Genomic DNA, 14,638 nt, shown 5'->3' with positions numbered 1-14,638 from the left:
CATCAAAAAAGTGTGCGCAATAATACTGGTGTCAGATTATTACCCGGGCATTTATATTTTGTGTTATCCCATCACCTCCTCGTTATTTTTAAACAATTCCCTGAATAAAATACCATTATTAATTGGATGATACAACAAAATAAAGTCAATCTGTTTAATATTTGATTATCTTTTCCATATTGTGAATTTAAAAATATTATATTTGAATGAAACATAAAATAAAATAAAATAAATTACTCATCAATTTTCGTAAGAAAAACTTAGTATTATCTTTTAGAAAAATTTATTTCATATATGCGAAAATAACAATAGCCACGTGTTGTCCAAAATTACAATATATTTCTTGTAGTAATACAACCTATTTATCCACAACTTGTTTTAAAGGAATCGATGGTAAAAGTAAAGGATATATTTTTGTATTTGCAAATGCCACACGCCAGGTCGCCATGACACCTCCTGCAGGCCGCACAGTAGAGAAAACTGATCACACGAAACAACTTTCTCTAAATTAGTTTCATAAAATTAGTTTCATGTTTGTCGCACTCCAAGTAAACATACAAGTTTGTTTTAACAATGTCGTCCTGCAGTGAGAATGAAGTCTAATGCTGTGATGGTGCCTCCGAAATATAAAAAAGGAAACGTTACCGAGTTCACCTAGTTATTCGGTATAGAGGTCTTAACATAGAAGTTTTGTTGCTGCAAATAATTAATGAGAGGGAATTCCAAAGAGTTAAAGAATGTCTCTAAACTAAATTAACGATCTTCTTTCGGAAACATCAACAAATAATGTAATAACTAAAAACACACCAATTTTATTTATATTGTTAACAATAATTATTAAAAACAAAAATTCGTCGTGGGAAAACTACTTGGTTCGTAAATGGATAGCCCAATTAAAGATTTTACTACACAGTTTTATTGATTGCCAATATTTACATCACTAAAAAATAATCTTCTAAAATGCCTAATAATTAATTACACTTAAATATGTTTCTTCTCCAGTCACTTGGTTCTTACACACCGCACGCCTCGCTGGGCCGCACCTCTGGCGCAACTCTCGCTGCAGCACCCCTCGTGGACCTTCGTCGCCGCCGTCGCACTTCCCTTCGCCGAGGCTCCGCTCGGAACTTCACTCGGGACTCTCGCCGCAACCGCGGCACTCTCGCCACCCCACTATCGCCGAGACTATTGCCCCGGAACTGAACTCTGTCGGAGGGCGGCGTCCTGGGGTTATATAGGCCCAGGCGCCACTTCTAGAATTCACGAGCACGGCTGGGGCCAGTCGCGTCATTCCGCGCCGACCCGACGCTAGAAATCTCGAGACACGCGTCGGCGGCTCGCGGTGCTCCCCAGCCGCCAGGTGTCAGGTTAACTGCGCCACGCGGGGAGCTTCGTGAAGGAGGGTGGAGGGGAAGCCACGACCCTTGTAATCCACCAGGCGCGCGCGGCACGTCTCACGTTGCGGCGGCCATGCGAGGTCGTCAGCCGGCTCCGAACCTGAACGCGCCGCGGCCCTGCTCACGTTTAGTAACAATATTGTTACGACCTATGTGGGGAGAAATGGGTTCGTGAGGGATAATCCAATAATTTTATTAAAATGTTTTACTACAGGTTTATTAATAATTAATAAATAATTGTACTTAATAATGTACGATCGAAAAACACTGGCACTTAAGAAATGTTAATGCGCAAGTCACTTAATGTTTTTCAAGTTGCGCAGTTCGCACTCCTCACTGTAGCTAGGCTCAACAGCACACACACACAGTTTCATGCCACTCGGTCGATGTCGCAGTGCTGTACCTGCGGGACTCGCTGCTGATGGCGCTGGCGTCGCTCGTGGTCGCGGTGGTCGCGCGCCGCTGCTCGCTGAACACCTCGGCCCCGCCTGGCCTGCTGGTGGCCGCCGTGGTGCGCGCCCGGGCCCTGCTGCAGCTGCGCGCTCCAGCGCCCCTCAGCTTCAAGATAGCGCACACGCGGCTGTCCGGCCACCAGGTCTGTGCGCTCTCTCGTCTCTCACTACACACCGGAACAATTCGCGAATTCATCTCGCGATAGGCTAAAATACAAACAGTTATACCTCAATGCTACCTTTGCTATTGGCTCACAACTCACCTGGGTGACTTGGCCAATGAGAAACACCCGACAAAAGCTTTATCGAATCTCAGGCTGCTACGTTGGGAGACAGCAGCCAATGAGTGGGTGACATTTGACCGAGAGTACGCAGAACTGTGGAGTTTATCCTGCAGGTCATTGAACCCGCGAATTTTTCCGGTCACTTATTATATAGCCTTTTAACATCTAATGAATCATTACAAACTGCCCCCAACCCTCTCCCCCCCCCCAAAAAAAAACTCGTAACTAATTGGGTGCTAGGTTGAAGTCCCGAATAAGGCTTTGGTGTGCATTTGTATACCATAATTGATAAATAAATTGATACAAGACAATTAAACTGCCAAAAGAAAAATACATCAGGTGGTTTATTATGTATATATATATATATAAATATATATATATATATATATATATATATATATATATATATATATATATAGTTTTCCGTTTGTGGGTGTGTAGATTTAAACGTTTGTTTGTTATATTTTCATACCAATTTACAGTTATACTCCGAGATTAATGGAAATTTGTAAACTGGACCTTCAAAACAACAGGATTGTCACTATATGAGGTTTTGATAATTGTTTTTCCATCGTCATTTATCGTTTCTTAAATCATTATTTTGGTACATATAAAATTTAATTTCGCAAAATTGATGTTAAAAAAGGATGAAAATTACTACTTAAACTCTCCACGTGAAAATTCAAAATCAACCCTATCCATTTTTCCCACCACTTAAACATTATGGAATATTGCACACTTATCGTTAAAATTAAGAGGAATATGACTGTCTATGTCCGATTTAAAAAAAAATATTCTTCCATCTCCCTGTTTACATGAGATTTCAAACAACAAAGCTAAATTCCCCTTTATTACCCTTAAAGCACTTGGTACTTCTTGATGAATTTTTTTCGTTCTTTGTTCAAATTAGGAAACAATTAACTGTCTCCATATAATTTTAAAAATTCATCAACTTATCTACATGAGATTTAGTAACGCCACTTCCTTCTACCAAGTTACAAATTGACAATGTTTGCACATTTGACGTTCAAAAGAAGAGAAAAATAGTATATATACTCCCATACCTCTATCTAAATTTGAATTTGAAAAATCATGTATCACCATTTCCCACCCCTATAAGCAGAATTTTGTCACTACTCAATGAAATCTTTCACACTTTTCGTTAAAAACAGAAGAGGTTCATTCAATGAAACTCTTAAAAAAGAATGTTGGTAGTACTTGAAAATTTACAAACTTGTCATTTAAATTAAAAGGTAAACTCGGTCTACATTTTATTCCAAAATAATAATCTCCGATACCCTTTCTTAGCCCTTAAAGCAGAATTTAGATACTACCTACAAATATGTACAAACTTGACATTTAAATTAAGAGGAAAATTACTGTCTTCATGTGAAAAATAAAACACCCCATATTCTATCCACATAAAATTTATAAACAGAAAGTTCATTCAATACGTGAGATTTCGAAAAACTTACTTAATTTTTATCCCTTGAATAAGAATTTGACTCTATTTGATGAAAGTTTGGTCGCTAGCCGTTCAAGATAAGAAGATTCTGACTCAATTTGATTTCGAAGGAAAACAAAAATACACAACTTTCCAGTATCTTGAAAGTAGTATAGGAATGTATGTCCGGGCACAGGGTCCAGGGTGAGGATTGAGGAGTGGGATTGTCGGTGTCCGCCATATTGGATTGTGACGTCACGGCGGCCATCTTGGATGGTTGTGACCTTGACCTTTGACCTTGACCTTGACCCCGGCGGCCATTTTGGATCCGCCATCTTGGATCCGCCATTTTGGATGACGTCATTGTGTTTTCTCGAAAATTCCGGCGATGTGTTTTCCGCCATTTTGAATTATGACGTCACCGTTGCAATTTCCGTTACGGTCGCCATCTTTAACTTTTTTATTTATTATCCGATTTTAATGAAATTTTTTCTAAAAAATATAAAAGAAATTAAATAATAAAATTTTAATAAAAAATATTTAAAAATAGTACATTAACGACACGGAGTTTGGAGTCCTCGGTTCGAACCCGTCGAGGTCAAAAAAAAATTAAAAATGGCGACAGGCTCCTTCCTCAATGGTGGGTGCTAGCAGACTGACTCCCACCACTTTTTTTCAAAGCATATATATCGTCACCTAGTATGACGTCATGTCCGCCATCTTGTCTTCGATGCTGGAGACGACCATCTTGTTTTCGGCCGCTAGAGTACGCTGACGCCATGTTAGTTTAACTCTTACCCGCTAGAGTGCAGTAATCATTTATTATTGCTGTGACACCCGCCATCTTGTCATTCGGCCGCCATCTTGAAAATCCGTAATTATTTAGCTAGAAATTCGGGAAAAGTTCCAAAATTCATTAAATAAACCACTCATTAATTTACATATTGATTCGATGGATTCCTGTCCTCGGTTCGATACCCGATCGATGCAATAATGTTTAATTTTATGAAAAAAAAACAATAACTTCAATAAACCATGTTCAACATTCTTAAAGAGACTTTAAATCCTCTACTACCATCATCCTATAAGCCATCAAGACCAACATATTGGAAATTCGTTATTTTAATGCTAGAGATTCGGAAAAAAGTTCAAAATTCATTAAATAAATTTGTAATCTATATACTGACTGATTAGATCGACTAAGCTCCTTGGTTCGATCCCTGGATGACACAAAACAACTTTAATTTTAAAAAAGTACCACTAATGTGTAAGGTTTGAGAAAATAAAAACACCGCAAGTTCTATTAAAAAATACTTTTATTACATACATACTACACTACTACAAGTACAAAAAAAATACACAGACAAATTACTAAAGCCTTGTGGATTTCTCGATTGAAACAGTCTTCTTACTATACAGACTAAGTCCTTTACATGACTTTAAATGTCTATTCAGTTTATCAGGTCAACATATTGGTACACCACAATTTGCACACAAAGCAGAATTATCGACTTCATTAAAAGGACAGTGATATATTTCGTGTCGTTGTGCACTTTGAATATTTGCCAATGTTTTGTTACAAAATATACAGCTTGATTCCGATGAATGTACAGCCAGTCTATCACAATTCCTGAGGTGCCGTTTTAATCTTCCATATTGTACAAACTTGCTTAAACATCTGTTGCACTGATATTTAATGCGTTCAGAGTTATCACTACAATTGTGTATTACATAATCACGTAATTTCAAGTTTTTGATCTTCTCGCAGTACGTGCAGCCGGATGATGGAACACTGTTGGATGCACCTTCCTTCATCAATGCCACTGGAACTGTTGACAACCATTGTAACACTGCTGACATGTTAACTTCTGAAGCCGTTGAGGTCTGCTCTGCAGAAGATGTTGCACGCGTCGAAATCTCCCGCTGTGCTGAGAGAGCAGGTGTAGCTGTAGACATCGTTGTCATCGGGCTCTGCACTGATGATGGTAGACCTTCGATCCAGGTTGGTGTTGATACTGGTAATGATGCCATCGAGTTCTCAAAAATAGATAGATACTGGTCCATTATGTTATACAAGTCTAACTATCCGAGCCGTTCATCACTGCAGCCAGAGACGGACTGAAGTCCATATCACCTGGGGTCTCACTTATAAAGTCTCATTAGCCGGTACAACACATGAGTCAAATCAATAACCATGTTCATTATACGTCTCGGAGCATTTCTTATAATGTCGATGTAAGCTATCGAGGCGTGAAATTAGTTTATTGCACTTTTTGCACTGAAACAGTATTCTTTGAGCATTATTCTGACAGCTGCTTCTTTCATGTCTGCGCGCATTTGAAGTGAAAGTAAATGATGCGTCACAATATTTGCATTGATGCGATGTATGCTCTTCATGAATTGAAGTCTGGAATGCAGATGGTGAAACTTCAGCTGATGATGGAACAGCACGTATCGTTGTCTCCTCTGCAGCAGGTATCGGGATCTCCACCGCCGCCGTGGTCTCCTCTGCAGTCGATATCGGGATCTCCGACTCCATCATCGTTGCTGCCATCGAGGTCCCCGCTGCTGTCGGTAAACATTCTATTCCGGTCGACATACCTAAATCTCACGAAACTTAATGGAGAGAGCACGTCCGTACTACACCGCGACCAGAGGTGAACTGCGGGTCCAGTCGTCTGAACCTCGCTTATATATCCGTGGTCTACTGGTATACCTCATGAGTCAAAATAATGTCTCTATTTAAAATTATTTTTTTTTTCCTATTAGGTACCTAAAAATTGTAGAAATAAAAAGCATACGAGTTCAAGTTTTACACATTTATTTATAAAAATTACACAAATACATATTAGGTTAAGGAATCAAGCATTTTCACAAGCAAAGTCTTTAATGCCGCACGAACTGACACGTCGACTCCGGTCCCAACTGGTTCGTTGACTCCGGTTCCAACTGGTTCGTTGACTCCGGTTCCAACTGGTTCGCAGGCCACAGGATCAGGAACACAGGTTTCCAGCTGGTCATCTTCTGTGACGTTGACAACTCCGACAAGACATGGTCGATGACGTCTGTGACCACGTCTACGCCTTGGCTTTGGCTCAGTGCTAGTTGGGACAGATTCACTGCCTGAACTGCGATGACGAGACGCACACCGTTTGGACGTCTGCGTAGATGCATCAAAGGTCGCAACAGGTTGCAACACGTCCATGTTTGGTGTTGCACATACAGACGAGGCGACTACCTCAGCGATGCTAGCAGGAAGGATTGTGTGTGGTCTCATGTGATAGACGGCACAGTTTACAGGTTCGCAACAAGCTACCAGCTGCTGAGTCGGTTCGTAGGACACAGGAAAGTGCGCAAACCGCCAATGCTGAGCGGCTCCATCACAGGTTTCTGTATATGTACGTAGATACCCGGAATCCCAGTAGCTGTACTCGACACTGCTGAAGCTAGGTCTTGCGCTCACGTACACGTTAGCAGGATGAAACGTAAACATCTTCTTGCAGGTCGAACGTCAACTGAAGGCACGTACGTATGTACGCCATTTATATATGCAGGCTCCTACTAACATTGTGTGTGCCATTTCTGCATTAGCTGCGAGTTTGTACAGGCAGAGACACGTTCAAACTTGTCACATGGCTGCATGTCGTATATTGCACTAAGCTTGCGCAGGGAAGGACAGCCGTAGTCGGTCTGTATATCTACGACTTCAGCTGCTCCAACGTCGCACAGTTCTCGTAGCCATTTCTTCTGTTCGGGTCCGGCGACGTAGATTATTTCGTTTTGCAGTAGTAAATCTCCAATAGTGTTTTTCACTTGGTGGTACGGAATTTTTCCTTCGTCCCACTCTAGTCCGTGATAATATTTACATAGCCATTCGTTCGACCGTTTACTTTTTTCGTCTAGTAGTTTCCACGGATACGGAGGTCGGAAGCTGCGGGTTCGAGTCTTGTCTCCGGAGGTGACGCTAATTTCCTTGAGCACGAATCCATTTTGACTCTGGAAACCTTGCAGGTTGCAGTACATCTTGTCGCTAGCAATGCTCGGTCGTAACTAAATTACTATCGGAAACGAAACCGTATTTATGTCAGAATTTTCACAAGTTTGTCTCGACAATTGTACGAAGCAAGCCGATCGTGAAGTATCAGACAAAAAGCATAGGTGTTTGGTGGAATATTTCCGCTAGTAGTTATCTCGATCCTACAGTCGATGATGTTTGAATTTATTCGATCATCCTGTTTGGAAACGTCAAACACCATTAACGGTGCCTTGTTCTTGAAACTGTCGGGACTCAGTATCGGTGACTGTCTCCGCCCATAGTAAGCTTGCTGAAACTTGGCATACATTTGATATGCTAGAAGGAATCTTCCACTTTCAAAGTCCATGTTCATGTCAACGTACGGATAACTTTCGCTGTTTAAAAATATTTTTACATTACGTATTTGACAGTTATCGAATACGGAGCGACTTACTCCTGCATTGAGCTGTCTTTCGGTCTGAAGCCCGACGATGATGTATCTTGGTTTTTCCGTAGCGAAGCTGGACTTTACTATCCAATTGATACGCTGACTATGAGGCAAGCCAGGATAAGTTTCCAGGCTCCAGGATCGGAATGGCACATCGAAATTCTTGCCATTTTCTATGTTCTTCAACATCTTGACTCGTTCAACGGTGCTCACTTGGATGTGGGGCAGCATCCACTCGATAGACTGTAGTGTTAACGAGACATCTTGAGGGTTTTCTGCAGCGGCGACAATTGCATTAATGTGCGTGTTGGCTAGAAGCAGTACGAGCTCTTGTTTCGAATTAATGATTATATGTTTGTAGTCCTCAGCGAATCCAAGAAGCATGGACAGAGGAACAAAAACTTCGAACTTCCCTTCGGCATAAACCGGAAGCTTATATTCATCCTCGAGAGCCCAACCGGCCATCTTTGCAGCAGACAGTTTATTTGGCGTGAGCGAAAGGTAATTTTTCATAGCAGATGTTATGCCTACATCTCTCGTCTGGTCTACCTCGACACCATTGAGTACATAAGTAATGCGCTCGATTAGGTGAAGAATACCATTGCAAGATATTGACGTCATTGTCGGATGCGTACCATCCGCTTTTGTAAGCGTGCCTCTTATACGTAGAAATGACTGCGAAGGTAAAGTACAAATATCTTGGTGCTGTACTGCAATGCGTACTTCCGATGGTAGTGCGTACGGTCCGAGCAGGAAAGGCTGGTACTCGTGCAATTCCATTTTCGTAATGCTGTCATCAAAAATGACTGGATCTTCCACGTTGAGGATTTCGTCTTCCATATTTATTCGGCACTTGTCCAATACTGAGAAGATACTTTATGTTGTCAGGTGTTAATGCACCGATGTCTGGTAGAGAACTGTTCTTGTTCACGCCAATACGATTTCTTTTATAACTGTTCGGTGTTACGAACTTTATGCCCATCGCTTCAAGTGCAGACGTAATGTAATTTCTTCGTCTTGAAAATTCACCAATCGTCCTCGCTGGTCAACGATTCGGACGACGAATTCGTGTGCGCACTTCACGACGACTGGAACGTAAATGATACTTTGCGGTACTTCGACCAGTTTATATCCTGGCGGGACCATCGGCGAAAACTCGTGCAGCATGTTGCTTAGTCTTCCGTTGAGATACGTTCCACTTGCCAAATTACAGTTTATTCTTATGACATTCACAGGCAAAATGTTTACTGCGCGTGTAGATTCGTACGTTCTTCCCGTATCATAAACCTTTGATTCGAATTCGAGCATCGTACCTATGGTGCCAGGTTTCGTAAAGTCGACATTTTCACTGCATGTTAGAATGCTTTTTTGAGTGTTTGGATTTCCACGCAGTTGAAAGTCTACATCCTGTGGTAACATATCCCTGATGTAATTTGCAATGTCGTCAATTTCGTAAGAGCCAACAGGTAACCGTATTTCATGAGCGGTCCCATCACTTTTCAGGAAGCAGATCTTGCAATTTTCTTCGTCGATATTAGGTATGGCATTATACGTTTGAAAATCTACGAGTCCGATACACCATTCTCCGTCTAAATCCAGGGGCGGGAAATGAACCGCCCGCAGCTCAGATGCGTGACCTGTCAGGGTAAGTGTTATCGACATGACTAATAAATTAACATCACTGCACAACCTTTAAGTAGCAATTTTTATTTGTCAGCTAATTTTTGTTTGTTAAAAAGCGAAGACACAAGTGTCCGCAGTTTGTTTGATTAGGCTTCTGTTCCGTTTCGTAATTGTAAAACAATGTAGTGGACCGGCCCAGGTACTGTCGCAGTTCGGGCGGAGGGCGTAAATTACCGAAACTGTCGTAGTAAGTAGCTTTTTTTCCAGACTTTATGTACGCCACCCAGTGCGTGCCGCGACCCGCCGACGTGTCTAAATTAATTATGGCGCACTCACGTGTCTTTGGCTTGCTGGGCAAAGTGTCTCGCATAAACACGCCGCGGAAATTTGGTATTTTCAGTTTGCGTGCGTACTTTATTAAATCTACGTTGGTGAGCGGTCGTTTCGGTAGGGAACTTAGGATTTTCTCTTTACACGTTTCTTTCTCATGCCTCGTCCTGTCTTGTGAGGATGCAAGTACAGTCCTGCGCCGTTTTTTTTACCGATGGCAATGGCTTCCATGTTGGCATTGTGTCGCTGTGCTTCTTTTAACTGCTTGCGCTCATTCTTCGAAGTGTTGACTGCCCGCACTATACCGCTCGTTGCACCGATAAGGCCTCCGAGAGCACCCAATGCAGGCAAAAGCAAAGGAAGAAATCCTCCTATAATCTTCTTGTCGAGAGTCTGTAGTTTTTGCTTGGCTTTTTGCACGCCTGCACCGATCTTGCGCTTCTTGGTCTTGCGTGAGTTAGTCTTTGACTTGATGTAGCTGGTTCGACGAGCACCCAGTCCTAATTTCGTCTTTGCCTTCATGATCTTAGATACGCCCCACGCTGCGATTTTCTCTCCTAGTCCCGCGTTCGGCGATTTACTTATATCTTCGGCTTCCTGTGCCAATATCGCGTCGGCCCGGTGCCTGGATTCCAGATCCTTGCTTAATGAATATGCGATATCGTGCTGCTTGCACTTTTCGTCGAGAGAATTAATGCCCACGTCACCACGAGCTAACCTTTTCGCTAGTTTCGTGCCGGGGCCGCAAAATCTGTAGCCGGGAATGTGTAGCTCGAATGGTAGATTGTTTATCAGAGAGTTCACGAGTCCTGCGCCGATGTGTTTTTTGTTCTTACCTCTTCGAGTCATTACGCACAACTGACCAGAAAGTATAAATGTGTTTGATTTTATACAATTACTTTAGTACAATGCAGGTCGTCAAGCAAGATGTTTGTTTGCCCGTGCGCATTACGCAAGACGATGTATTTAGTGCGCGTGAATCACGACATGGCTTACTGTTGCCTTCTGCCGTACGTTGCATAATGGCGGGTCCGTCCAACTGCGGTAAAACGTGTGTTTTACTGAGTTTACTGGAGGAGCCAAACGGTCTTCGGTTCGAGAACGTTTACTTGTATTCCAAGTCGTTGCAACAGCCAAAGTACCAGCGCCTAGCAACTGTTCTACGATCTGTGGATGGTCTGGAGTATTTTCCGTTTAGCGATAATACCGATGTTGTACCTCCAAGCGAAGCAAAAGCCAATTCCGTGTTTGTTTTCGACGATGTAATGTGCGAGAAACAAGGCATAATACAAGAGTACTTTTCCATGGGCAGACACGCCAAGGTAGACTGCGTTTACCTGTGTCAGACGTACAGTCGTATTCCAAAACATCTCCTACGAGACAACGCAAATGTCATAGTTTTGTTTCGCATGGACGAACTTAATTTACGCCACGCTTATGATGATCACGTAAACACCGACATGACATTCCAGGAATTCAAAGATATGTGCTCCTTGTGTTGGAAAGAAGAACACGGATTCCTAGTCATAGTCAAAGACTGGCCTCTATATAAGGGCAGGTACAGACGAGGTTTCGATCAGTTTATCACCAAAAATGAGTCATAGCATTTCGAAATTCGGTCGTAGCAGTCGAGACTTACGTACTGCTCTCAAGTCTCATGACGACGTTATCCGCAAATACATTTCGCTACTGGCTCAAAAAATAGACGGGGTGAAAAAGGAATTACTTGAGTACCTCGTAGCCATAGACCAGCGCGTGGAAGCTTCGGATTCTCGCATTCGCGACATGATCGAAGTTTCGAATGCACAAAGACGGGACGATCTGAGGACTTTTCAAAGTAGTCTGAAAGCATCACTATCTCAATCGTCAACAAATTCAGATTTGGCCAAACACAAGAAAGAAGTTTCTGCGAACGAATAGAAAAGTATAAAAGGAGGTCTTGCAATAAGTTTTCAGCCAGTACAATGTCGGACCTGGCCAGTGACCTTCATCGAGCTATACAGTCTGTTCGCGAAAAATATTTACTTGCTAGACGAACCAGACTTGCACGTGAGATGGAAAATGAGGAGATATTTAAACCAATCACTAGTCGCCTCGACGAACTTAAAAACAAGGAAGAACCAGCCTTCATTGTGAAGACAGAAGTTGAAGATGAAATGCCGACTGTAAAGAAGAGAAAGTATGAACCAGATCGAGAAGAAGAGGACTTAACAAGTACAGAGTCCATGCACAAGAAAAAAATACCGAAAAAGGGACATCAAGTTAATGCAATGGTCCGACCATACCTGATATCGTTTACGAGCCGGAATAATGACACGACCTACGGAGTGTACAGAAAACATAATAAATGGTTCCTCGGTGCTAAAGAAATAGACTTTCTACCAGGAAATATCGTGCGCGTAGCAGAGTTCAAAACGCGCGGGACTCCGGGTCTGTACGAATTGCTGTTTCGCAGGGAGCCTAAAGGATATTCTCACAACGACTTACAAGAGTACAAAAAACTGCTAGAGCTAACCAATGCACATTTTCGCGATAACGATCCAGATAGTGGTTTATGTAAAGACGTAGATCATGAAAAAATCGACATTCTCGCTAATCTCTTCAGTGAACTAACAATACATGGCGAAGGTTTAAAAAAGCTAGAAAGTGGTCAGACATTTGACTATGTATATTGGGACGACCCTAATGAATTAGTTGATCGCCTTAGAATTCTACATGCATCGCTTAGTGTAGGAAACTATTCGCACATCAACGAAATAGTCTCCATACTTGAAGAACTGAAGGAAGCCGGCTACATACAATGAGCCGAACCGGAATCGCTCGCGAACTTCATGCTCCTGCTAGATGGAAATACCTTCGTCGCAAAGTCATAGTTCGTGGAATTGATGATTTATTCCAGGCGGACCTTGTTGAGATGATACCGTATTCCCGATTGAATAAAGGTTTCAAGTACATGTTGACAGTCATCGATGTTTATAGCAAGTTCGCTTGGGCTAGACCTGTCAAATCAAAGACTGCAACTGACGTAGCCAAGGCCATGAACAATATTTTGCGTGATGGACGTGTACCGTCGCACCTGCAAACGGACCTCGGGAAATAATTCTACAATGCGACCTTCAAGGCTTTGATGAAGAAGTATGGCATCAAACACTACTCTACATTTAGTAACGTCAAAGCCTCCGTTGTCGAAAGGTTTAACAGAACTTTGCGTTCCAAGATGTGGCGGCAGTTCACGGCTAACGGAAATTACAAGTGGCTTGACATCTTGCCGAAACTAATAAGCGAGTATAATTCCACTGTGCATTCTACCACGAAAATGAAGCCAAAGGACGTAAAGGATAATCGCCTGCTTCAAACAGTTTTTCCCAACACGAAGAAGAAAGATCCGCGAAAGCGTAAAGCTAACGTCGGCGACATTGTGCGAATCTCCAAGCAGAAAGGTATCTTCGAGAAAGGTTTCACTGCGAACTGGAGTCCCGAACTTTTCCGTGTGACACATGTTCGTGAATCAGAGCCTAGGACCTACTACCTCGAAGATTTTGACCACAAACCTATCCATGGCGGCTTCTATGCCGAAGAGATTCAGCCTACGTTGTATCCCGATACGTACTTGGTGGAGAAGATTATAAAACGAAGAAATGGACTGTCCTACGTCAAGTGGTGGGGCTTTCCACCTCGCTTCAATTCGTGGGTGGCTGATGCAGACGTCGAGAAATCCACAAGGCTTTAGTAATTTGTCTGTGTATTTTTTTGTACTTGTAGTAGTGTAGTATGTATGTAATAAAAGTATTTTTTAATAGAACTTGCGGTGTTTTTATTTTCTCAAACCTTACACATTAGTGGTACTTTTTTAAAATTAAAGTTGTTTTGTGTCATCCAGGGATCGAACCAAGGAGCTTAGTCGATCTAATCAGTCAGTATATAGATTACAAATTTATTTAATGAATTTTGAACTTTTTCCCGAATCTCTAGCATTAAAATAACGAATTTCCAATATGTTGGTCTTGATGGCTTATAGGATGATGGTAGTAGAGGATTTAAAGTCTCTTTAAGAATGTTGAACATGGTTTATTGAAGTTATTGTTTTTTTTCATAAAATTAAACATTATTGCATCGATCGGGTATCGAACCGAGGACAGGAATCCATCGAATCAATATGTAAATTAATGAGTGATTTATTTAATGAATTTTGGAACTTTTCCCGAATTTCTAGCTAAATAATCACGGATTTTCAAAATGGCGGCCGAATGACAAGATGGCGGGTGTCACAGCAATAATAAATGATTACTGCACTCTAGCGGGTAAGAGTTAAACTAACATGGCGTCAGCGTACTCTAGCGGCCGAAAACAAGATGGTCGTCTCCAGCATCGAAGACAAGATGGCGGACATGACGTCATACTAGGTGACGATATATATGCTTTGAAAAAAAGTGGTGGGAGTCAGTCTGCTAGCACCCACCATTGAGGAAGGAGCCTGTCGCCATTTTTAATTTTTTTTGACCTCGACGGGTTCGAACCGAGGACTCCAAACTCCGTGTCGTTAATGTACTATTTTTAAATATTTTTTATTAAAATTTTATTATTTAATTTCTTTTATATTTTTTAGAAAAAATTTCATTAAAATCGGATAATAAATAAAAAAGTT

The 14,638-nt window shown here is 41.8% G+C and overlaps 1 protein-coding gene across 3 annotated transcripts in view; it reads left to right on the top strand.

Moving 5' to 3' along the window:
* Positions 1-14,638, top strand: part of LOC134540169 (acetylcholine receptor subunit beta-like) — a 105,340-nt gene that overhangs the window by 70,161 nt on the left and 20,541 nt on the right. For all 3 annotated transcript variants that reach the window (XM_063382718.1, XM_063382720.1, XM_063382719.1), the window contains one exon: positions 1,793-1,992. In XM_063382718.1, the coding sequence (XP_063238788.1) occupies positions 1,793-1,992 (200 nt within the window). The remainder of the gene's footprint in view (positions 1-1,792; positions 1,993-14,638) is intronic.

The sequence above is a fragment of the Bacillus rossius genome, chromosome 16 (genome assembly GCF_032445375.1).
Source record: "Bacillus rossius redtenbacheri isolate Brsri chromosome 16, Brsri_v3, whole genome shotgun sequence".
Taxonomy (NCBI): Eukaryota; Metazoa; Arthropoda; class Insecta; order Phasmatodea; family Bacillidae; genus Bacillus; species Bacillus rossius.
This window is presented reverse-complemented; position numbering and strand designations above follow the sequence as displayed.